At 39.4% G+C, this 24938-nt stretch overlaps 1 protein-coding gene across 1 annotated transcript in view; it reads left to right on the forward strand.

Annotated features, from left to right (window-relative positions):
• Positions 1–24475, forward strand: part of LOC124795950 (2-amino-3-ketobutyrate coenzyme A ligase, mitochondrial-like) — a 130163-nt gene extending 105688 nt beyond the window's left edge. The window contains exons 14-15 of the mRNA XM_047260030.1: positions 2073–2250; positions 24318–24475. Of these exons, the coding sequence (XP_047115986.1) occupies positions 2073–2250; positions 24318–24475 (336 nt within the window). The remainder of the gene's footprint in view (positions 1–2072; positions 2251–24317) is intronic.
• The last annotated feature ends 463 nt before the right edge of the window (positions 24476–24938 follow it).

The following is a 24938-nucleotide window of genomic DNA, read 5'->3' on the forward strand; positions in this document are numbered from 1 at the left end:
AAGAATAAAATGTAAGTGTATATTAATGGTACATATTGGGAGGTGAAAGGGGCAGAAGTGGTTATGGGACAGTCACTAGCAAAGACGTAGGTCAGGACTGCAGGACTGAAAATGTTTTCTAGGGGCCGTTCCTGCCCACACAATTCAGAAAAGCTAAGTAAAAAAATTGTTTGCATTTTCTATAACCTTGTCTATATGTATGAGGTGAATCACCTAAAACCTGCATCACAAATATTGCAGAAGTGGAAAGTGTTATTGATCTCCGGTTTTCATAGAATGGGTTGGTAGTCAGGGGCTCATATTGTAAGCCAACCAACAGATTGTAATAATACTTGGAATGCATATTTTTTGTGCAAATATAGTTTTTTTAAATGGAACAATGCCATTCACAAACTAAAAGTGGGGTAAATTAGAATCTCAGTAGTGTTACTTGCAGGATCCTAGTGTGAGTTATTTATGAGATATCGTATTTTGAAAAGTTCCCACATCAATACTTGTGCAATACCTGTGGTAGCACACACTAAAGAACAATGTAAGTGCGTACACTAGTCATGTCAATCCTGACAAGTAACAAGACAATTGACCATAACAGGCTCTGTTCAAAATGACCACTCGCAGCAGCAGTACATGCCTCCAATATGGTATGGGACAACAGCTGCACCCCTGTGGAGGTGAAATAATGGGTGAATTTTTTTAAAAAATAAATCATTTTTAAAGAACTAATTAAGTATTTTAAAGCTACATCAATGAAAATTTGTATTTGAGCTCTTGGTTAGAAATTAAAAAAATACACATTTAATTGTCTTCCGGAAATTCAGCACCTACTAGCAGGTGATAAACTTTTTATGGAAATATTTCATTATGCTAGCTTTTTTAAAGCTAAATCCATAAAAATTGGTATTGGCTTCTTAGTTACAAATAAAAAAACATGTGTTTCACTGTTTTTGCAAAATCAATACCCAAGTGGTGTGAAATGGGGCCAGACTGATTCACTGGCTCATCATTGCCCAGCCAAAACTGCTGAGAATAGAAACTCGAACTTTGGGGAGTGTGTGGATCTTATACTGTAGGCATCATTGAAGAAGAGATCATTCAAAATTCCACTCCTGTAGTGGTGAAATATTGGATAAAAGGCTTTTTGAAAATATAACATCACTAAGAAATTTTTAAATTAGAACTACAAAAATTGGTATTTGGTTTCTCAGGCAGAAATAAAAAAAATGTATTTCAGCATTTTTAAGAATTTAACCACTAATGAAGTCAAATAATGGGTCAAAGTTTGTTTAGAAAATAAGACGTTATCAGACAACTTCTAAAACATTTATAAAGTTACCTCATGGAAACTAGTATTTGACTTCTCTTGTTAGAAACACAAAAAATTGGTTTCAGTGTTTTTGAAAAATCAGTCCTCTAAAGGGTTGAAGTATGGGATGAAAAGTTTTATGAAATTATTTTATCATGAAAGCATTTTCAAAGCTAAATCTATGAAAATTTATATCTGGTTTCTCTATCAGTAATAAAACAATATGTGTTTCCCCCATAATGGGGGAAAATAGGACATCAAAATTTTTAAGAAAAATTTTGTTATATTAGAAAAATTTTAAAGCTAAATCTATGTAAACTGGTATTTCTCTTCTCAGTTAGATATAAAGAAATATGTAGTAGCAGATGAAACTTTCTATGGAAATATCACAACAGAAACACAAAAGGCATGAATAACAAAAACCTTGAACTTAAGCTACCATAATCACTTTTTCGTCAGAAGTACATTTGGAAAAGACGATGCTTCCATGGCCTTAATTAGTGTGAAGAGTTTAGAAGGTGTTGCAAATTCGGAACATAAAAATTTTGCTTACAGAAAAATATATATGTGCAGATCATGTAGTCTGTATAACAGAAGGAGCAGGCACTAAGCTAGTAAGCCATTAAATAAAAGTAAGTCTATATATTGCTGCAATAATGACATTCTTCTTTTAAGCCGCTGTTCGGAAACATTTACTTATGTGTGTTTACAGCATTTCCGTGAGTATTGGATACTAACAGATTTATTCTTTTCTTTTTTTCTGTTTCAGGCGCTTGATCTAGTTATTAATGATGGATGTTTTATATCACGTGTACTCAAAAACACAGAAAGATTCCGATGTGCTATGGTTAAAGCAGGATTCAGAATTGCTGGAGAAAATCATCCCATCTGCCCAGTAATGTTATGTGATGCAAAACTTGCACACAAAATGGCTTCAGAATTGCTGTGTATGTATCTATTAGTGAACATACAATCATTCAGTCATAATTAATAGACTCAAATGACCTCAATGTCAATGGGATGTTAAACCCTAATGACTGCCAGAATAGGTTCAGAAAATGGGTTAGTGGTACCAACAACAATAAGTTAATTGTGATACCATTGAATAGAACCTGTTAGTAGGTATATGTGCCGGTTGGATGCAATGTTGTGAGATGTTATTGACTAAGTATGGTTCATACAAGGCAAGATATAAACGTATTTGGGAATAATAACAATGAAAGGTGTTGGCAACGTGGAAAAGACAAATTGAGATTTTGACTTTTGGACTGATAGCAGCTGTTCAACACAAAAGTGGGCATATTGTACCCGAGAGATGTCTCCTATAAATTTGACATCAGGGTAGCTATGAATTCATCGCAAAGCAGTTTTCATTTCAATTTGTTTTGCTGGGCAGAAATAATTGAAAATCACTGCAAATTCCTTTTTATTATGCATTACTCCTCTCAATGAAGTATCTTTACCCAGTGATTTTACATATTTCAGTTCCTGTAATGCACTATAAATTCTTAACCATGAAAAGGGGGAGGAAATGTACTCCCAGCAGCATGTGAACCAATCTCTTTTATATTCTTGCATTTTATCTGAAAATCTTTAAACACTCTTCTGATCACATTTTCAATGGATTGATGTTCCAATGTAGCAGAAAGAATGCCATGGACTATGTGCTGAATTAATTATTTTTAATACATTAAAATTGTATATTGCATCAGAATTTAAATGTGCTTTGTGCTCTTCTATCTCCTTATATGCCCCAGAAACTGTGAAAGCCTGAATTCCAGCTTTGGATCCCATTCCCTAATTTTAGTCTATAAGGGATGTTCATTTTAGTGCATATTCTGTGAAAGAGAGACTTACTGTGGAAAGAACCCACAGCCTGCTGTTAGAGAGTCTAAAGCACATAATCCCATCTACAGTGTACATCCATACTTCATTACTGCAAGTATTTGTGAGTTTGGAATGACAGGAGAAGGTCACTGAGAGGTTGAATCCTTCTGAAGGTTCCTAAAGCAGGTATAAACATTTCTTTTGGAGCAGCACTGCTTGCAAATTTGATATTCCAGTCAACTGGGTAAATTGTGCGAAAAGATAAGGGGTAGCACCTTTGATTAGTAATCAAAGTCACAGGTTTGATACCAACCACAACTTAAATTTTGAATTAATAACAGAGTTGTGGATACTGGTTCAGGTCATCCTCATGCCATTAATCTGAGAACCTGCCACAAAATGCAGATAAATCACCAATAATAAATGGAATGACAATGCAGAAGACAATAGAAACCACTGCATTAAAGAGGCTTAGAGTGTATCCAGAAGATATGGCCTCTAAGGGAAGAATGTGTATCCAGAAGACATATGGCCTTTAAGGGAAGAAGAGTCATGATGGTCTCTCCATTAGCAGAAGTTGAATATGGTAGGGAAGCTACAAAATTTGAAAAGGGAGATGCAAAGATTCAATACAGATATAGTTCAGAGTAGGAAGGAAAGGCAGAGAGTGAGTTACTTTGAACAGCTGAATGATAGGATTATTTTCACCAGAACTAGCAGCGAAACAATAGCAACAACAACAGTACATGTGACATGCTGATGCAACAAGCAAAAGATGAAAAGCTAAAGAGAGAATAGGAGGGTATTGAATGGATAAATGTCATGATAATGATGATGATCTAATGATCATGGAGGATTGGAATGCTGCTGCAAGGAAAAGGATAGCAGGTGATGTAATTGGGTGAATATGGGCTCAGTAGTATGAATGAGAGAGAAGAGAGACTAAAAAAAGTTGGCAGTAAACTTCAGTTGGTAATAGTGAAGCCGGCCAGGGTGGCTGAGTGGTTCTAGGCACTTCAGTCTGGAACTGTGTGACTGCTATGGTCGCAGGTTCGAATCCTGCCTAGGGCATGGATGTGTGTGATGTCCTTAGGTTAGTTAGATTTAAGTAGTTCTAAGTTCTAGGGGACTGATGACCTCAGATGTTAAGTCCCATAGTGCTCAGAGACATGTCAACCATTTTTTGTAATAGTGAATATGCCATTCAAAACTCACGAGAGCAGAAGCCACATTTGGAAAAGGATTAGAAACACAGGAAGATACCATCTGGATTACATCATGGCTAGATAGAGATTCTAATATCAGATGTTGGATTGTAAAGTGCTCCCTGGAGTAGATAGATTCAGGCCACAATTTAGCAATGTTGGAGAGAAGTCTGAATCTTAAGAGAAGCTTCAGGAAAAATCAACATGGGGAGATGTTCTGGGGAATTGAGGATGTGTGCTAGAAGTTCTCCTGAGCTGTAGATGATGCAGTGATGAATACCTCATTAGGGAGTCCTGTTGAAGAGGAATGAACATCTGTAAAAAGAGCAAGCTCAGGAATTGGACTAACAAATATAAGTATAAGGACAGTAATTATGAAGAAACCTGAGGTAACAAAAGAAATACTTTAACTGATAGATGAAAGAAGGAAGTGCAAAAATTCTCAGGATTCTAAGGATCCCACACCATGCAGCAGTATTCTAAGAGAGGATTCACAAGCAGATCTGTTACATTTTCTAAGTGTCCTACCAATAAAATGCCTTTGCCTTCCCCACAACAGTTTCTATGTGTTCCTTCAAATTTAAGTTGTTTGTAATTGTAATTCCTAGGTATTCAGCTGAATTTATGGTGTTTATATTTGACTGATTTATCATGTAACCGAATTTTAATGGTTTCTTTTTAGCACTCATCTGAATAACCTCACACTTTTCATTATTTAGGGTCAACTACCAATTTTCTTACCATATTGTTATCTTTACTAAATCATTTTGCAATTTGTTTTGATCTCAACTGTGTTCATAAAGTATGAATTAAATACAGTTAGTGATGGAGTGTTTATGCTGTCAGGAGTAGTTTACCTTGTAGTGAAATTGAAGTAGACAGTTATTGTGAGTTAATATGTGCAGAAGTTGTACCTGACAACTGCATCAAATTTATAACTGGTCCAATTTACTGACGCCAGACTCAGACAATACAGCTGCTGAATAGTTTTAAACAAAATCTCATTTGAAATAGATACACAATTCATACAATTACAGTTGGTGCTGACTTCAATGTGCCCTACAGATTTTGGTGAAAAATACATGTTTAACATCAGTGGTAAACATAAAATGTCACATGAAACCGCTCTGGATGTGTTCTCAGAAAATTATTTTGAACAGTTAGTTCAGGAGCCCACTTGAAGTGTAAATGGCTGCAAAAATATACTTGACCTATTGGCAACAAATAGTCCTGAGCAAATAGGGAACATCATGATGGACACAGCGATCAGTGGCCACAAGGTTGTTGCAGCAAGACTAAATACTGTGACATCCAAAGCCACCAAAAATAAATGCAAAATCCACCTACCATACTTAAAAAGGCAAATAAAAATCCACTTGATGTCTTCCTAAGAGAGTCTCCACTCATTCCAATGTTAGTATGTAAGCATAGACTAGATGTGGTTTAAATTCAAATAAATAGTATCAACAGCAATTGAGAGGCATATAACAAACAAATTAATAAGAAATCATACTGATCTCCCATAGTTCACAAAACAGCTGAGAACTTTGTTGCAGAAGCAACAATAAAAGCATGCCAAATTTAAAAGAACGCAAACCCCAAGATTGACTAAGTTTTGCAGAAACTTGAAATTAGTACAGAATTCAAAGTGAAGCGCTTTTAATACTTTCCACAGTGAAACTCCATCTTGAAATCTGGTAGAAAATCCTAAGAGATCGTGGTTGTATGTAAAGTACACCAGCAGAAGGACACAATCAATATCTTCTCTGTGCGATACCAGTGATGATGTTACTGATTACAGTACCACTAATGCAAAGTAATTAAATACAATTTTCTGAAATTCCTTCACCAGAGAAGATGAAGTAAATATTCTAGACTTTTAATCAAGAACAACTGCCACCATGAGTAACTTAGAAGTAGATATCCTCAGTGTAGCAAAGCAGCTTAAATCACTTAATAAAGGCAAGGCCACTGGTCCAGATTTTATACCAGTCATGTTCCTTTCAGAATATGCTGATACAATAGTTCCATATTTAGCAATCATACGCAATCACTCAGTTGGCAAAAGATCCATACCTAAAGACTAGAAAGTTGTACAAGTCACACCAGTACTCAAGAAAGAAAATAGGAGCAATCCACTGAATTACAGATCCATTTCACTAACATCAATTTGCAGTAGGGTTTTGGTGCATGTACTGTATTTGAACATTATGAGTTATCTTGAAGAAAAAAATTATTTACAAACTGCCAGCAAGGATTCAGAAAATATCATTCTTTTGAAGCACAACTAGCTCTTTATTCTCATGAAGTAATGGGTGTTGTTCATGGGTATGTAAACCTGATTTCATATTTTTAGATTTGCAGAAGGCTTTTGAAACAGTTCCTCGCAAGTGACTTCTAATCAAATTGTGTATCTATGGAGTACTGGCTCACTTGTGTGACTGTCAAAAAGGTCACAGTTTGTAGTAACTGATGAAAAGTTTAAAACAGAGCTAATATCAGTTATTTCCGAAGTTCTGTTATTCCTGTTCTATATAAATAATTTAAGAGACAATCTGAGTAGCCATCTTAGATTGTTTACAGATGATGCTGTGATTTACCATCTTATAAAGTTAGCAGATGATCAAAATCAATTGCAAAATGATTTAGGTAAGATATCTGTATGGTGCAAAAAGTGGCAATTCACTCTAAATACTAAAACATGTGAAGTCATCCAAATGAGTACTAAAAGGAATCCACCAAATTTCAGCTACATCATAAATCACACTTATCTAAAGCCTATAAATTCAACTGCATAGATAGGATTGTATTTACAAATAACTTTAATTGGAACAATCATGTAGATAATGTTGTGGGTAAAGCAAACCAAAGATTGCGATTTTTTGATAGAAAATGCAACAGTGTTGGAAAGAGATTTACACTACACTAGTCTGCCCTCTTCTGAAGTACTGCTGTGCTGTGTGAGACCTGAATCAGATATGACTGATGAAGGACATCAAGAAAGTTCACATAAGGGCAACTCGTTTTTGTATATCATGAAATAGGGGAGTGAGTGCCATGGATATGATACACGAATTGGGGTGACAATCAAAAAACAAAGGAATTTTTCATTGTGGCAGGGCCTTCTCATGAAATTTTGACCACCAACTTTCTCCTCAGAGTGTAAAAATATTTTGTTGGCACACACCTACATAGGGAGTAATTACCATCATAATAAAATAAGAGAAATCAGAGGTTGCATAGAAAGATTTAAGTGTATGTTTTTCCTGTGCACTGTTCAGAGTGGAAAAAAAGTGTTCAACAGTGTAAAATGATGCAAGACATTAGAAAGTCTCAGAAAAATGTGTGTAAGCTGTAGAGAGAGATGGCTGATGTAAAAAGTATACCTATAATAAACAGGAAGGAGTAATAAAAATGGAAGATCAAGAACAAAGTGCTCGGATTAAAAATTGTGTAAGACAAGGATGCAGTCTTCTACATCTCAAAGAGGCAGTGATGAAAGAGAAAAAAGAAACATACTGCTGTTGAATTAAAATCCAGAGTGAAGGAATGTCAGTGTTGTTGACATTGCTATCCGCACTGAAACAGAGGAAGAATTACAGAGTATACTGAATGGAATGAACAATCTACTGACTGCAGAATATGGACTGTGAGTAAACTAAGGAAAGACAAAAGTAATAGGGAGTAGCAGAAATAAACTTAGTAATAAACTTAACATCGCAGTTGGGGTCCATTAAGTAGACAAAGTGAAGGAGTTCTGTTACTGTGAAAGCAAAATAATGTATGTCAGATGAAGCAAGGAGGATATATAAAGCAGATTAACATAGGCAATGAGGGTGTTACAGCGGAAAAAAACTGTTGGGGAAAGACAGAGAATGTAATACATCTGGAAAATAATTGAGTACATAGAGTGAAAGAGCTACTCTGAGATAAAGAGGTTGACATGGGAGACGAATTCATGGTGGGCCACATCAAACTAGTCAGAAGACTGACGAAGGTTATGGTACATTGCACCATTCATCTAAAGCAAATAAGCTTGGATATGACAAGTGTAGAGAAGGAAATGAGCCTTGTCTTTCTTCATCTACATCTGTACCCCACAAACCACCATACACTGCATGGTTGAGAGTACGTATCAAAATTCATGAACATACTGTGTCATTGTTGTCATACTACTACTACTACTACTACAATGTCTGCTACTTTTACAACTATCTGCCTACATTATTAATATTTGTACAATAATTATTAGCAATAATCACAGAACTGACTGTCTCTAATGTACTTGGGTAATCAATTCTGGCTATTAAAACATAATTTTAGTGTAAGATATCCATACCAATCACTGATTGCAGGGTGAATGTGTGCTATGCAGGACATGTTATAAAATCTACTTCTGACATTCATTTTTGCATAGTTATCATTCATTGTGCTTCTTTTTTGGGTCTTTGCAGGAGAAATACCCTTCTGCTACTGGCTTTTTGCCATATCTGGTGTGGACAATAAGTGAATGATCAACAGTACCACCCTCCCCCCTTACCCCAATTCCTTCTTTTCAAAATCCTATGGTATGCTGGTTATTGGTGTTACTGTTCAACAATAAATATTTGTGTGGTGCTCCCAAGCTTTTGGGTTATTATTTTAGCAATATTGCTCATGATCTTCTTTATTGAGCCATACGACATTCCACAATGAGTCAGCATATTATGTTGTTCATTGCTTTTCTACATCTGTTTTCATTTTTTGTATATTAACATGGAAATTATGTTACATTTTCCCAAACGCGTGTAAACACTTGGATATAGTTTTTATTTGTGTATGTAGTTTTTCAGGATTCTGCTGATAACTATACTCTTTGGCACCACTTGTACAATTCTTTAAGAACTCCTGCTTCTGTATATGTTACAGCATTTACCTTTATGAGAATGATGAAATAATCAGTGTGTGTTACCAGATCTATGTCTGCATTGTTGTATTGCATCTTTCCTAGGTATATGTCCAATATCAAACACATGAACACACGACCACAGACAACATCTCTTCAACAGCCATTTCAAATCTTTTTGTTTAAGCATTTACCATGATCTGAGAATGTTGTATCTCTATCCTAGCAACTATGTTTCATACAACTTCACAGTGACTGGTGGCAATAAACCCCCTCAGGCAGTCATACAACACTGACCACAAGAGTGTGTCAACTACTCCACTTTGTTATTATGACTGTCTTGTATGTGTAGTGAGCATTTTTTCTATAAGTTAATACTTAATTTACAATACCTTCTGATGACTTCTATTTTCTAAAATCAAACTGTGGGGACTGATTGTTATTGAATAACTGGCATTATATCAGAAAATTTGTCAGCAGACTGCGGAAGATGTACTACAAATTTTTATGTTGATTTGCAAGTTTGATTCAAGCTGTATCTGTTTTGCTGAATACAATTCACCTCACATATATGTGAATAATTAGAAATTTCTAATGAAACAGACTGTGTTATTTAAATTTTTTCTATGACAAGGAATAGAAAAGCAAATATATATGATCCAAAATGTGTTTACCTTTAATGACCTTTGGTAAATAGCAGTGTTCTGTCAAAAATCTCTCTCAAAATTATATAATATTTTGATTGTGTGCAGAAAAAGGAAAAGATGAGTGACAAGCACTTGATGCTAAGGAAATGAAACTGGTATTACCACAACAAGAAATATCAAACACTTGTTTCCAAAGTTTAATTTTCAAAACCATAATCACAACCCTGTTACTGTTATTTAATTCTAATACCAATTCAAGGATGAATAATAAACAAAACTGAGGAAAATTACTACTCACCTCCAACTGATTGGGATACTGAGTATAGGAATGTGTAACAGCAAAATACATTGTTTTGTATACTAGCTTTCAATCTTAATATTCTCTTTTCATTGTAACTATACAGTTTCACACATGACCATTAGGGGCATCCAAATGCATTCCCCCACAAATATGGTATTTCTAAATGAAGTTTATGTCAGTAGCAGCTTAAGATCAGCAATGCTTTTCCAGCCTGACACACTCCCTATTTGATTATAAGTAAAATTTGGAATTTTTCTTTATCATTGTTATCAGCTGCAGAACTCATTCAAGAAACTAATACATAGACTGAAATACAGAGCAACTCATTACAAATTAGTTTTACAGTGTCTTTCGAAATCTCTCTTACACAAATAAATGTTTGTTACTCTAAAAGAGCACACTATTTGCATGTATCTGTTAGATAAACAGCTGAATTAACCTACAATAATGCCTCATCTACATTTACAATACTGGTATGACTCAGAATCCTAGAAAACCTTTGCTTTCAGTTGTAATAACCTTCATTGAGCATAAGTACACCACATGAGTGAGATTTTATTATGTAAATAAAGGTGACATGAAACAGAACTCCTCACAAAAAGAGCCCTGATCTGACTCAGGTAACTTGGTGGTACTGTGTCAGTTGTTTGAAAAGTGAAATTCAACACCAAATTAGGGCCTGTCAAAGTTAATTCTGTCCAACGAAATTTGTGACTAGACTGAGTATTTGTTGAGAGTGACAATGGAGCACATTGTTTTGGATAAATAGAATTCAGTGATCACTAAAACTGAATCTGGTTTTACATCTGACAACAGAAGCATTATTATTTCAGTAAAGTGATGGCTGTAAGCATATGGTTTAAATAACTTGCAACTTTTGATGTTTAATTCACAGAATAGTATATTTTGTCATTGTCCTACCAATGCCAATGGCGAGCCATCTTCTTGCGTCAACAGCAGTTTGGGTGGTGTAATACATCTGGATGCCAGTGGACTCAGTAAATGGTATAATGAGGTGTGGAGCATAAGACGCTTGTATGTCCACCAGCAGTTGTGAAGTAGTGTTTATAAACAATGGTGCATTCCATGTTTATCAGTTATATGTTAGCATTATAATAACACCAGTGTGATGTATAAACATGGTGTTCATTCAAAAGAGATTTTGAATAAGACTTGTAAACCACATAAAATTATGTACACAACATTTAAGTGCATGGAATTACTTGTTATTACTTACTGCACAAAATACACATTTTAACAGCAAACTGGACTCAACTGAAGAAAGAGATAAAAGTTCATACCAAAGATAACACACACTACTGTTGATTGTTGGATCAGTTATTTCAGCAGTCCCCTACCACCCTTCCCCTCAGTGTACAGCACCAAGACTCTAAGGAAATTGAAATCTTTTTTGCTGACTGACTCTTGTGCAGATTGCTGGCTGTAATGTTGATGCAGCTAATGGCTGCAGTGATGATGTGGCTGCTGGCCAGTGGAGAGGAGTGATAACTTTGGGTAAGGTCTGTATCAGTGCTTCCTGGAGTGATGAGGCTTCCAGCATCACAATGGTGCCTGGTAAATTTGAAAGTAGGACCTATGCTGGGTCGACTTGTTTGTCATGAGGCCTTTGTGGGTTTCCCATCTTGCAGTATCTCTGTGGTGTGGTTTCCTCATCATAACTCTAGAAAGCGGTCAGTGTACAGTGATTGGAATGTTGATCTGATGAGATCTGTGCTGAGCATGATGCGAGTGCAGTTGTTGACAGTTTCATGTTTACTGTGGTGCTAAGAAGGCAGCCATTGCATCTTGACTACATGGTCTCAGAGCTGTTGAATCAATTGTGGAAGTTCCACTGGGGATGACAATGGTTCAGAAGTGATATAGTTTGCTGAAATCCACAACAGGTTCCCATACACCATTTCTGTTAACAGTGCTCTGATGTCCAACTTGTACACCATGAAAAGCCCTAGAAAGACAAAGGGAATGGCCTCCATCCATTTATTGTAGTGGTAAATGAGAGCCATCTTTAGGATATGGTGCCACCTTTCTACTATCACATCGCTGGCAGGATGATAGCTTGTCATATGATGATGCTGGAAGATGCATAACTTGGATGAGTATTGAAAGAAAATAGATTCAAATTGCTGGCCCTGATCTGTAGCAACATGGAGGGTACAACCAAATCATGTTATCCATGTGAGGATGAAGGTTTTTGCTGTTGTCCCAGCAGAAATGTCCATGGTGGATGTAACTTCTGATCACTGAGTACACATGGAACTCTGCTATGAAAAGGTACCCGCAGCCATCTGAAGGTGGAAAGAGGCCTATGAGATTGATGTTGACAAGGATTAATGTTAATGAAGAGCTGAAGAACCTCCAAAGTGCCAAATGTCAACATGTATGTGTCAGTCCACTTTACGCTCACACTGAATACTTACACAAGCCCATGAACAAGCATCTATTTTAATCAATGGCAGCACAAAATGGTCAGTCACTAACTTGATGGTTGCATTTGTTCTTGGATGTGACAGACTGTTAACAGTGTTGAAAGCAGCTTTGTAGGGTCTTGATGAAATGTAGGTCCTTGGCTTCTGCCAGGCACAAGACATGCCATGGTGTCAACCTGGTGCTTGGCACCAGGGTTTGGGTGAGTCACAGTTCTATGTAAGGGTTGTCCCATAATCATTGTAGTTGTGGATATGGAATTTGAATGGTAGTGTGTTCTTTGTAATCCATGGTATTTGCCAAAACATAGATGCATAAAAAATTATCAGCAATGAAATGTTTTGCTTCTTTCATGAGGTGCTCATATATCATAAACAGGCTGACAATCTGCATGTCTGAACTGCTGCTTGTCACTAGTGCTCTAGAAAACAGGAACTGTCAGTTTGTGATCAGTTTAAATTCTCAAAGGGCAAGCTGCAATTTGTGGTCAAAAATGTCTTAAGAGCTTTGTAAATTGCAAGCAGTTCTCTCTCATACACATTGCTGCTGCACTGGTTGCAACATTTTGGAAAAAAGTTAGTAGTTGCCATTGTTCATTAGTCTGTTGGTTTAGGGCTGCACACATTACTGTGTGGCTAGTGTCAACTATTGCCAGGGGTGCAGATGGCAATGGATGAGTGATAAATACTTCACTACTATTAAGGTTCAACTGAATATTATGTAAAGCCTTTTTGATTTCTGGGATCCACTTTAGAGGTCACTGGTCCATACTGTCACATACTGTGAGTCCTTCTGGTAGCAACATTTGTATTCATGCTGTTGCCAGAAGTGGTGGCAATAAATATTAACCATTCCCAGGGAACATCTTAACTGTTGGTTTTCTATCAGCTTTGGAAGGGCTTGTGGAGCTGCCATCTTCTCCAATAATGTACATATGCTACTTGTATTCCCTAGGAAGGTCAATTCTGCTTTGCTGTAATTATACAGTTGCTCACACACTTCTCGCACATATTGTTCCCATGATCAGGTGTTTGGTGAGAGCACTAGAATGTCATTGAGGTATACAAAGCAAAATGGAAGTCCCTTCAGCACTATATCCACAAAATGCTGCCGTGTTGTGCAGCATTTTTGAGACCAAATGGTATAAATAAAAATTCAAATGGGCTGAAGGGCATGATACCATTGTCTTAAAGACATCCCATGGTGCCACAGCTGTTTGATTGTTCATCTTGTGGTGGTCTATGATGCTAGAAACTTTTGAAGGTGTTAATGTGCAGGAAAAAATCTTGAATGTTCAATATACGTTACCTGTTGGGACTGTCATGGCATCTGAAGCACGGTAATCATTGCTTGGCCATGAGTCATTGTTATTGGGTACAAGTTCTAAGGTGAAGACCATGGACCTTCAGAATGACAGATTATCCCAGCTTGGAACATTTATCCAATTATGGTCTTTTTCTATTAGGACACTGGGGCAATTCTATAAACATACTGCAAAGAGGCTGGCGAGGTGTGTTACAAACAAGATCTACATCATTGTGCTTGCTGTGCTATTCTGTGCTGCTATCTGTAAATTTGTCATAAACTTCTTTCATATCCTAAAATGACTTGTGGGGATGAGCACTTCCTTTTAACAGCTTTTCTATTTCCATCTTAGATGCCTTCAAGTACTTCCTCCTGGAAAACAATCTGAATTTTAAATCTGAATTTCCATCATACAGTTCCTGTTTTGTCATTTTCATACTTCTTTTTACAGCATTTAGAATAGATTGCAAAGTGCAGCAGTTATTATTTAACTGTAAAAGGTCTTCTAGATCACATTCTGGAGGTTCAGCTTCACGAGCACGAGTAGCTTCTCTGTATTTTTCTGTAACATTTTGGATGAGGTGACAATAGTTACTTTGTTCTTGCTCATAACTAATGTCAGCTTTGGGTTGTTTTAGATGTTGTTATTGTCTGTTTTCTGTACCTTGCTGTAAAATGCCCATGACAAGATGGTGGCAAGGCTGACATCAGTAGTCAGACCTTTGTGATCATAGGTGGTGGCCGCTGAGTGCATTTTTATTATTGGTGTGTGACAGTGTTCTGTCTGGTGATTATCTTGCATCTGTGGCTTTTTGTTTAACTTGTGATGTGTCACACCTAATCCATATCATGATTGTTCTTTGCATGGGCACATGCTGATATTGTACTTTTCGATGTATGTTGACTAAAATGAATGTGATAGAAGCAAACATTAATTAAGTTGCCTTCAGGTTGTAGGTACATGGTTTGTAGCTGTTGGTCCATCCCATTGCTGCTGCACCCAAATTTGTCTGGCCAATGTCTCAAAGGTAACACACACACACACACACACACACACACACACACACACACACACACACACACACCCTACACTTCTTTGAACTGATTATTCCAACACGGTCATCCAAGGCAGATATGCCAGCAGTATTATGACAGAAAATTTCCCTGCTGAATACATACCCTATTAGACATTATTTTCACACCAAAACCACACTTAAAATACATGCATATTCTTAAATTTATCCATGCTGTATGGATCTGGTTGAAGTCAGAGACTGTGTTATAAATTTATCAAATAATTTTTACTATTTATATTTCAAACATTAATCCAGTTTACTCATACAATTGCTCATATAAGACATATTTCTCACCTATTACAGTTTTAAAAAATTATGTGATATCTGAAAATTAATCTCCTCACAGAATGAGATTTTCACTCTGCAGCAGTGTGTGCACTGATATGAAACTTCCTGGGAGATTAAAACTGTGTGCCGGACTAAAACTCAAACTCGACACCTTTGTGTTTCACGGGCAAGTGCTCTACCGACTGAGTTACCCAAGCATGACTCACAACCTGTCCTCACAGCTTCAGTTCTGACATTACCTTGTCTCCTACCTTCCAAACTTCACAGAAGCTCTTCTGTAGAGATAGGAGATGAGGTACTGGCAGAATTGAAGCTGTGAGGATGGGTCATGTTTCATGCTTGGGTAGCTCAGTCGATAGAGCACTTGCCCTTAAAAGGCAAAGGTCCCAAGTTCGAGTTTCAGTCAGGGACACAGTTTTCATCTGCAGGACATTTCAGTCTCCTCACAGTTTTCCATTGTCAACTATTTAACTAATGAATGGTTTCACTATTGCAATGACCATTCATTGACTAGTTAGTCATAGGGTTATTCATCACTTGTGGTTCTTGTTGTTGTTGTCATGGTCTTCAATCCAGAGACTGGTTTGATGCAGCTCTCCAAGCTGCTCTATTCTATGCAAGTTTCTTCATCTCTAAGTAACTACTGCAACCTACATCCTTCTGAATCTGCTTAGTGTATTCATCTCTTGGTCTCCCTCTATGATTTTTACCTTCCACACTTCCCTCCAGAACTAAATTGGTGATACCTTGATGCCTCAGAATTTGTCCTACCAACCAATCCTTTCTTCTAGTCAAGTTGTGCACAAATTTCTCTCTCTCCAGTTCTATTCAGTACCTCCTCATTAGTCATGTGATCTACCCACCTAATCTTCAGCATTCTCCTGTAGCACCACATATCAAAAGCTTCTATTCTCTTCTTGTCTAAACTATTGGTCATCCATGTTTCACTTCCATACATTGCTACACTCCATACAAATACTTTCAGAAAAGACTTCCTGACACTTAAATCTCTATTCGATGTTAACAAATTTCTCTTCTTCAGAAATGCTTTAATTGCCATTGCTAGTCTACATTTTATATTCTCTCTACTCTGACCATCATCAGTTATTTTGCTCCCCAAATAGCAAAACTCATCTACTACTTTATGTGTCTCATTTCCTAATCTAATTCCCTCAGCTTCACCTGATTTGACTACACTCCATTATACTTGTTTTGCTTTTGTTGATGTTCATCTTATATCCTCCTTTCAAGACACTGCCCATTCCATTCAGCTGCTTGTCCAGGTCCTTTGCTGTCTCAGACAGAATTACAATGTCATCAGCAAACCTCAAAGTTTTTATTTCTTCTCCATGGATTTTAATTCCTACTCAGAATTTTCCATTTGTTTCCTTTACTGCTTGCTCAATATACAGATTGAATAACATCAGGGATAGGCTACAACCCTGTATCACTCCCTTCCCAACCGCTGCTTCCCTTTCATGCCCCTCGACTCTTATAACTGCCATCTGGTTTCTGTACAAATTGTGAATAGCCTTTTGCTCCCTGTATTTTACCCCTGCCACCTTTAGAATTTGAAAGAGTGTATTCCAGTCAACATTGTCAAAAGCTTTCTCTAAGTCTACAAATGCTAGAAACACAGGTTTACCTTTCCTTAATCTATCTTCTAAGATAAATCATAGGATCAGTATTGCTTTGTGTGTTCCAAAATTTCTACAGAATCGAGGCTTATCTTCCCCAAGGTCAGCTTCTACCAGTTTTTCTCAGCTTCTACCAGTTTTTCCATTCATCTGTAAAGAATTTCTGATAGTATCTTGCAGCTATGACTTATTAAACTGATAGTTTGGTGATTTTCACAACTGTCAACACCTGCTTTCCTTGGGATTGGAATCTCTATATTCTTCCTGAAATCTGACTGTATTTCACCTGTCTCATACATGCCAGATGGTAGAGTTTTGTCATGGCTGGCTCTCTCAAGGCTATAAGTAGTTCTCATGGAAATGCTGTCTACTCTTGGGGCCTTGTTTTGACTTAGGTCTTTCAGTGCTCTGTCAAATTCTTCACACAGTATCATATCTCCAATTTCATCTTCATCTATGTCCTCTTCTGTTTCCATAATATTTCCTTCAAATGCCTCACCCTTGAATATACCCTCTATATACTCCTTCCACATTTCTGCTTCTTGTTCTTTGCTTGATATTCATACAGGTGGTTCTATTTTCTCCAAAGTTCTCTTTAATTTGCCTGTAGGCAGTATCTATCTTACCTTTAGTGATATGTGCCTCTACAGCCTCACATTTGTTCTCTAGCCATCCCTGCTTAGCCATTTTATACTTCCTGTGAATGTCATTTTTGAGACATTTTTACTCCTTTTTGCCTGCTTCATTTACTTCACTTTTTATATTTTCTCCTTTCATCAGTTAAATTCAATATCTCTTCTGTTACCCACCAGTTTCTACTAACCCTTGTCTTTTTGCCTATTTAATCCTCTGCTGCCTCACTATTTCGTTCTCTCCAAGCTACCCATTCTTCTTCTACTGTATTTCTTTCTCCTGTTCTTGTCAATTGTTCCATAATGCTCTCCCTGAAACTCTCTACAACATCTGGTTCTGTCAGTTTATCCAGGTCCCATCTCCTTAAATTCCCACCTTTTTGCAGTTTCTTCAGTTTCAATCTACAGTTCATAACCAATAAATTGTGATCAGAGTCCACATCTGCCCCTGGAAATGTCTTAAAGTTTAAAACATGGTTCCTAAATCTCTGTCTTACCATTATATAATCTATCTGAAACCATCCAGTGTCTCCAGGTCTCTTCCACATACACAACCTTCTTTCATGAGTCTTAAACCAAGTGTTAGCTATGATTAAGTTATGCTCTGTGCAGAATTCTACCAGGTGGCTTCCTCTTTCATTCCTTATCCCCAGTCCATATTCACCTACTACTTTTCCTTCTCTTCCTTTTCCTACTACTGAATTCCAGTCCCCCATGACTATTAAATTTTCATCTCCCTTAACTATCTGAATAATTTCTTTTATTGCATCATACACTTCCCCAATATCTTCATCATCTGCAGAGCTTGTTGGCATATAAACTTGTACTACTGTGGTAAGCATGGGCTTCGTGTCCATCTTGGCTACAGTAATGCGTTCACTATGCTGTTCATAGTAGCTTATCCATGCTCCCATTTTTTTTATTAATTATTAAACCTACTCCTGCATTACCCTTATTTGATTTTGTATTTATAACCTTGTGTTACACCACATGACATATGGTCAGGTGTCATTATTTGACTGTAAAGGTATGCGCCGTTTGTAGCTAGGTGGCGCTCCCGCGCTCAGCCAAGTTGCGGAGCGCCTCTATCGCCGTTTGCGCGTACTGACGTGGCGGCACTATTAAATGTCATGGCACTGTCACAACACTTTTCCCCCAATGAAAAAACACACTCACTTCCTGGGAGACATGGACAGCGCGGAGACATCCATGGCCTCTTGGGAGGCCCCGAGAAGATCGCGTGGAGAAACACGAGAGTACGGTCGTAAATGTCAAGGACGGAAGCCCGTGCGTGGAACGTGCCTCCTGGACGAGATGATGGGTGAAAACTCCGGAGCAGCATCCATAGGTGTCGTGGACCTGGGGGTGTGCTCCAGCGAGATGGGTCCCGGAGAAGGCGGCGTCGCGACTGGGGCCGGTTCTGGCGTACTCGGAAGCGGTAGCAACATCAGCTGCAGCAACATGCACGGGAGATCAGCAGCAGCGACAGGACTGGCTTCTCGGGCTGGTGGAGGCGAAGGAAGGGGTGGTGGCACCGGCGTGGCCACCACTCGTGGGTGCATCTGGTCATAATGGCGAACAACCATGCCATCGTCCGTACGTATTTCACAAAGCCGGCGGCCACGAAGAGCCTTGACCACCCCTGGAATCCATTTAGGGCGAGATCCATCACCTCGTGCCCACACGTCGGCGCCCACCGAGTATTTTCCCGCACGAGGGGACACAGTACAAGGCCTGACAGGGTGAAGCAGGTGCAGTAGAGTGCGCGGTTGGTGGCCGTGCAAGAGTTCAGCAGGGCTGCAATCACCCAGAGGCGTGAAGCGATAAGAGCTCAGAAAATGCAACAGAGCGTCATCTGTGGCAAAATCACTAAGGAATTTTTTCATCTGGCTTTTGAAAGTGCGGACAAGGCGCTCGACCTCCCCATTCGATTGCGGATGGAAGGGCGGTGCTGTAACATGATGAATCCTGTGTCCAGTACAAAAATCACGGAAGGCCTGCGAAGAGAACTGAGGGCCATTGTCCGTGACGATCGTGGATGGAAGACCTTCTAGCGCAAAGATTTTGGACAAAGCCAGCATCGTCGCCGCAGTGGTGGGTGACAGCCATCGAACAACAAACGGAAACTTTGAGACGGCGTCAATCAACAGCAGCCAATAAGTGCCGAGGAAGGGGCCGGCAAAGTCAGCGTGCACCCGTTCCCATGGCTGCGCCGGGTCAGGCCACGGAGAGGGCATTGTACGGGGTGCAACCAGTTGTTGAGCACACTGAACAAACGCAGCGACCATGTGGGCGATGTCCGAATCAATACCGGGCCAATAAACGTGCCTGCGGGCCAGGGACTTAGTCCGAGAAATCCCCCAATGGCCTTCATGCAACAGTTTGAGAACATCTTTGCGAAGAGAGGCTGGCACCACGACCCGTGGATATGCGCCATCCATGGCCAGAAGAACACCACCATCACTAACAGATAGACAAAGGCACAAGGCATGGTAGTTGCGAAGGGGATCCGACGCCCGGCCCTTGCTCCTGTCCGGCCAACCCTGTTGAATAAAAGCGATCACCTGACGCAGGACCGGGTCCTGTGCAGCAGCCGACGTGACCTGCGAACCTGTAAGTAGAAAAACCCTCGACCGCACGACGTTCCGCCTCATCACTGTGGAAACAGAGTAGTTCATCACGACCGAAAACCGGGTCGGGGCCCATCGGCAAACGCGACAACGCGTCAGCGTTGGCGTGCTGGGCTGTGGGGCGATAGTGAATCTCATAGTGAAAACGAGACAAGTATAAGGCCCAACGTTGCAGGCGGTGAGCTGCCTTATCCGGAAGCGACGCCGATGGGCTGAACAGAGAGACCAGCAGCTTGTGGTCGGTGATGAGGTGAAACTTAGAACCATACAAAAAAACGCTGAACTTTTATAGAGCATAGATGATAGCGAGCGCCTCCTTTTCGATTTGAGAATAATGCCATTGCGCATCATTGAGGGTCTTGGAAGCATAGGCGATGGGTTGTTACAACCCATCCTCATACCGATGGGCGAGAACAGCCCCTAGGCCATACTGGGACGCGTCAGTCGCCAGAACCAAGTGCTGACCCGGACGGAATGTGGCCAGACAAGGCGCCGACTGCAAATGAGCCTTCAGGTGGACAAAAGCCTGCTCACACTCGTTGGACCAACAGAAAGGAACGTTTTTGCGTAACAGCTGATGCAGAGGATGAGCTACCGCCGCTGCGGATGGAATGAATTTGTGATAATAAGCAATCTTGCGTAGAAACGCCTGAAGTTCTTTTACAGTAGATGGCCGGGGTAGAGCGGTAATGGCCGCAACATGCTGACGTAGAGGACGTACACCCTCACGGGACAAGTGGAAACCAAGATACACGATGGAGGGTTGGAAGAACTGTGACTTGTCCAGATTGCACTTCAACCCAGCCAAATGCAGAACCCGAAACAGTGAACGCAAATTGCGAAGGTGCTCCTCAGTGGAGGCCCCCGTGACAACAATGTCATCCAGATAGTTTATGCAGCTGGGAATGGAAGCCGTGAGCTGTTCCAAAAACCGCTGAAAAATGGCTGGCGCACTAGCGACGCCAAACAGTAACCGCTGGTACTGATACAAACCACAAAGAGTGTTGATGACGAGAAATTCCTTGGAAGACACATCCAATGGCAACTGATGGTACGCCTCCGGTAAGTCAAGTTTGGAAAAGAACTGGCCCCCAGCAAGCTTGGTAAATAACTCCTCAGGACAGGGAAGAGGATAAGTGTCAATGAGGCTCTGAGCGTTGACAGTGGCTTTAAAATCACCACACAATCGCAGACTCCCGTTTGGTTTAGAAACCACCACGAATGGCGATGCCCATTCGCTGGAGGTAACAGGAAGGAGAATCCCTGAAGCTGTTAACCTGTCTATCTCAGCCTTAACAGGTGCACGCAACACGACCGGAATAGGGCGTGCCCGGAAAAACTTAGGGCGAGCTGTAGGTTTAAGAGTAATGTGGGCTTCAAAATCCTTGGCACGACCCAGGCCAGCAGAGAACATGGACGAGAATTCAGAACACAATCCACCCAGCTGTTGATACGGAATATCCTCAGATATGAGGTGCACATCATCATCAATGGAGAACCCAAACAACTGGAAAGCATCATAACCGAACAGGTTTTCAGTGCCCGCATGATCCACCACATAAAACGTGAGGGGCCTAACAACAGACTTGTAGGCAGTGGAAGCATCAAACTGGCCAATGATAGGAATTTTCTGTTTATTATAAGTTCTCAGATTTCGCGTAACTGGAGACAAGGGAGGGGAGCCCAACTCCAAATACGTGTGAGAATTAATGAGAGTTACTGCAGAGCCAGTGTCCACTTGCATGCGAATGTCTTTATCCAGAACATGAACAGTAGCAAACAACTTATTTGTTTGAGAAAGCACACAGTTAACATCCATGTCCGATGCCTCATCCTCGTCGACAGGAACTTTAGGGGACTGACACACAGAAGCAATGTGGCCCTTTTTCCTACATGAATTACACGTGGCCCAACATTTTGGACACGTGGCCCTGTCATGCTGTACGAAACAACATGGACAAGAAGGAAGTGCGGAACGAACCTGCTTCTGTGGTTGCTGTTTTCGCTGGGAGCGTGGTGGCCCAACGCGATGTTGTTGATGCGAGTGAACCACTGCCACATCGTCGGTCCCCTGGGAAACAGGCAAATTGTCCGTGTCGAAAGTGGTCTGTATAGCGCCTACATCACACCACGCGTCTATTTGCGCACCAGCAGCGTGAGATACTTCAAAAGATTGAGCGATGCTTAGAACTTCCGACAACGATGGGTTTGGCAGTTGTAAGGCACGTTGCCAAACTTCTTTATCAGGAGCAAGCCATAGAATAGCATCCCTAACCATTGAATCAGCATAAGACTCATGATGAGTGTCCGTGACAAAGTGACATTTCCTACTCAGACTGTGTAGTTCCGCCGCCCAAGCCCAGTAAGATTGATGGGGCTGTTTACGACACCGGTAGAACACGTTGCGGGTGGCAACGACATGAGTGTTTTTTTGGTAATAGTTAGACAATAAGTCACACATTTCTTGAAAGGACAGAGAGGCAGGTTCCCGCAGCGGGGCTAACTTAACTGAGATAGCAGCTGATAGAACCGTGGGGAAATCCAAGATAGAAATAACGACTTACACATAGGAGCATCGACAATGCTGAAAGCCAAGAAGTGTTGCCGCAAACGCTTCTCATAATCCTCCCAGTCTTCAGCGGCCTCGTCGTAAGGAGGGAACGGAGGCAGAGAAGAGGAAGACAGACGATGAGTAAGCGACGTCAACAATGCCTGAATAGCAGCTGTCATCTGTGTTTGTTGTTCAATGAGCGCTTGCATAAGCTGTTTCATGTCTGCCCTGACACGAACACACAACGCTGGAACAAAAATATCCGACCTCGTTGCCAAAAAGTGTTATAACCTTTAATCACTAATAAATTGCGTGGATATACAAACGTAGAAACAATAGCTGGTTACATGCTACCAATTCCGTATCGGTCATTCGACTGCCATGCCGTGACATGCGGCCCGCGCCGTTCGTAGCTAGGTGGCACTCCCGCGCTCAGCCGAGCTGCGGGGCGCCTCTATCGCCGTTTTCACGTACTGACGTGGCGGCACTATTAAATGTTGTGGCACTGTCACAACACTTCTGTTGGACTACCTAACCATTGTTTTTGTTAAGTCCCCATTTTTCATTGCAGTTGTTTTTATAATGTTTACTTTTTTGCGTGTGTATCTTCCGTTTTAAAGGTAGAGTGTGTGCCCTATACAACATGAAACTTAATGAAGAATTATTTGTGTGTGTTTGACAATGTTGATTTATGTATTGTTATTTTGTATTGTTACATCAATGTAGGTTGGTTTCCTGTAAATGTAAAAACTGTGTTGCTGCTGTTCATTAACAAATATTAGGTCTAGGAAATGTATTGTGAAATGGATTAAATACTGGTAGAAGATCAAGTCCCTTTTTGGTGCCATTAAATAAAAGTAGTGAACATATATCTTATTATAAATTATTTCTTTCTATTTTTATTTTTACTTCTTTTAGTGAAAAAAATATTTTCAGTGTTAATTAAACTCTCAGCCAGGAAGCCTGACATGCTGTTGTCCATGGCTAGACGTTTTACCTCAGGTGAACTTTGCCACTAAATGAGAAATAATCATGAGAAAGTACCAGTCCCAGTATCCCTATCAACTCTGAAATTACAAGAAGGACCAGGTTTTGCTTTTAATTGGGTTATGTGTGACAGTTTCTATTGTCTCACTGACAGCTACATTTGTTGATAAATTAACAATATCATCTTAGGCAAACATAGCACATTTTGGGATTTTTACATCCTGTTGATAGCTCATTTGCGTTTTTTAACTGAATTTTTGGCTTCAAATGGGTTAAAGGTTTTGAGAACCATTCAGGAGTTCTGAAATTTTGTAAGCTGTTTTTTTCTTGGAGTTGAGAATAGATATGCTTGGAGCATCGTGTTTGCAGATTTTTTGTTGTGTCCAAAATTTTATGCATTAAGTAAAAGCTACATTTGTGACTGAAAGATGCCCTTCTTTTCTTTATATTTTACAAATGTAAATAAGCCACAGCTAGGACAATAGCCACTGTGGATAAAATTAAAAATCACATTTCACTTGCTTTTCCTGTTTGTGTCACCATATTGCATGCAACCAAAAATAACTCACAATCACTAATTAGATATTTTTTCCCATAGGTAAAGGAATTTTGGTGCCAGCTTTTACCCATCCTTTAGTACCGAAAGATAAGCCAAGAATTCGTGTGCAGATAAGTGCAGAACACTGCGATGAAGACATTGACAAAGCTGTGTGTGCATTTACTGAAGTTGGCAAGAGTTTGAATATAATAAAGTAATTAGTTTGAAGTAAATGGATAACATTTAATTTAGGTCATCATTATAAAAGTTTCAAACTTTTATTAATGTCTCTGTCAGCTGTGAAAATGTGCAGTAAATAGTGGTGTGAAATTTGAAACGAAAGATATAGTTATTATGTTATTCCAAGTTCTTAAAAATAGCCATATTTATTGACTACAATTGGAGTGTTTAAAACAGAATATTTCTTATGTTGATTATTAAGCTTTGTGAAGGAACATCCCTTCATAGGAAGTACAAATATTTGGTAAGTTCCCTAAACTGACAGTTAAAACTACAACAGATTTTTTAAAAATTTAAGTATTGTTGATTCTCCCAGCAAATGAACAGACAGAACAATGAGTCTGTCAAATTTATTATGAAATTAAATTTCTGAGATGAAAGCAACTAGATAGATACACACAACAGGTAAGTTTTAGGATTCTAATATTTTCAGTCATTTCA

Source organism: Schistocerca piceifrons, chromosome 4 (assembly GCF_021461385.2).
Source record: "Schistocerca piceifrons isolate TAMUIC-IGC-003096 chromosome 4, iqSchPice1.1, whole genome shotgun sequence".
Classification (NCBI taxonomy): Eukaryota; Metazoa; Arthropoda; class Insecta; order Orthoptera; family Acrididae; genus Schistocerca; species Schistocerca piceifrons.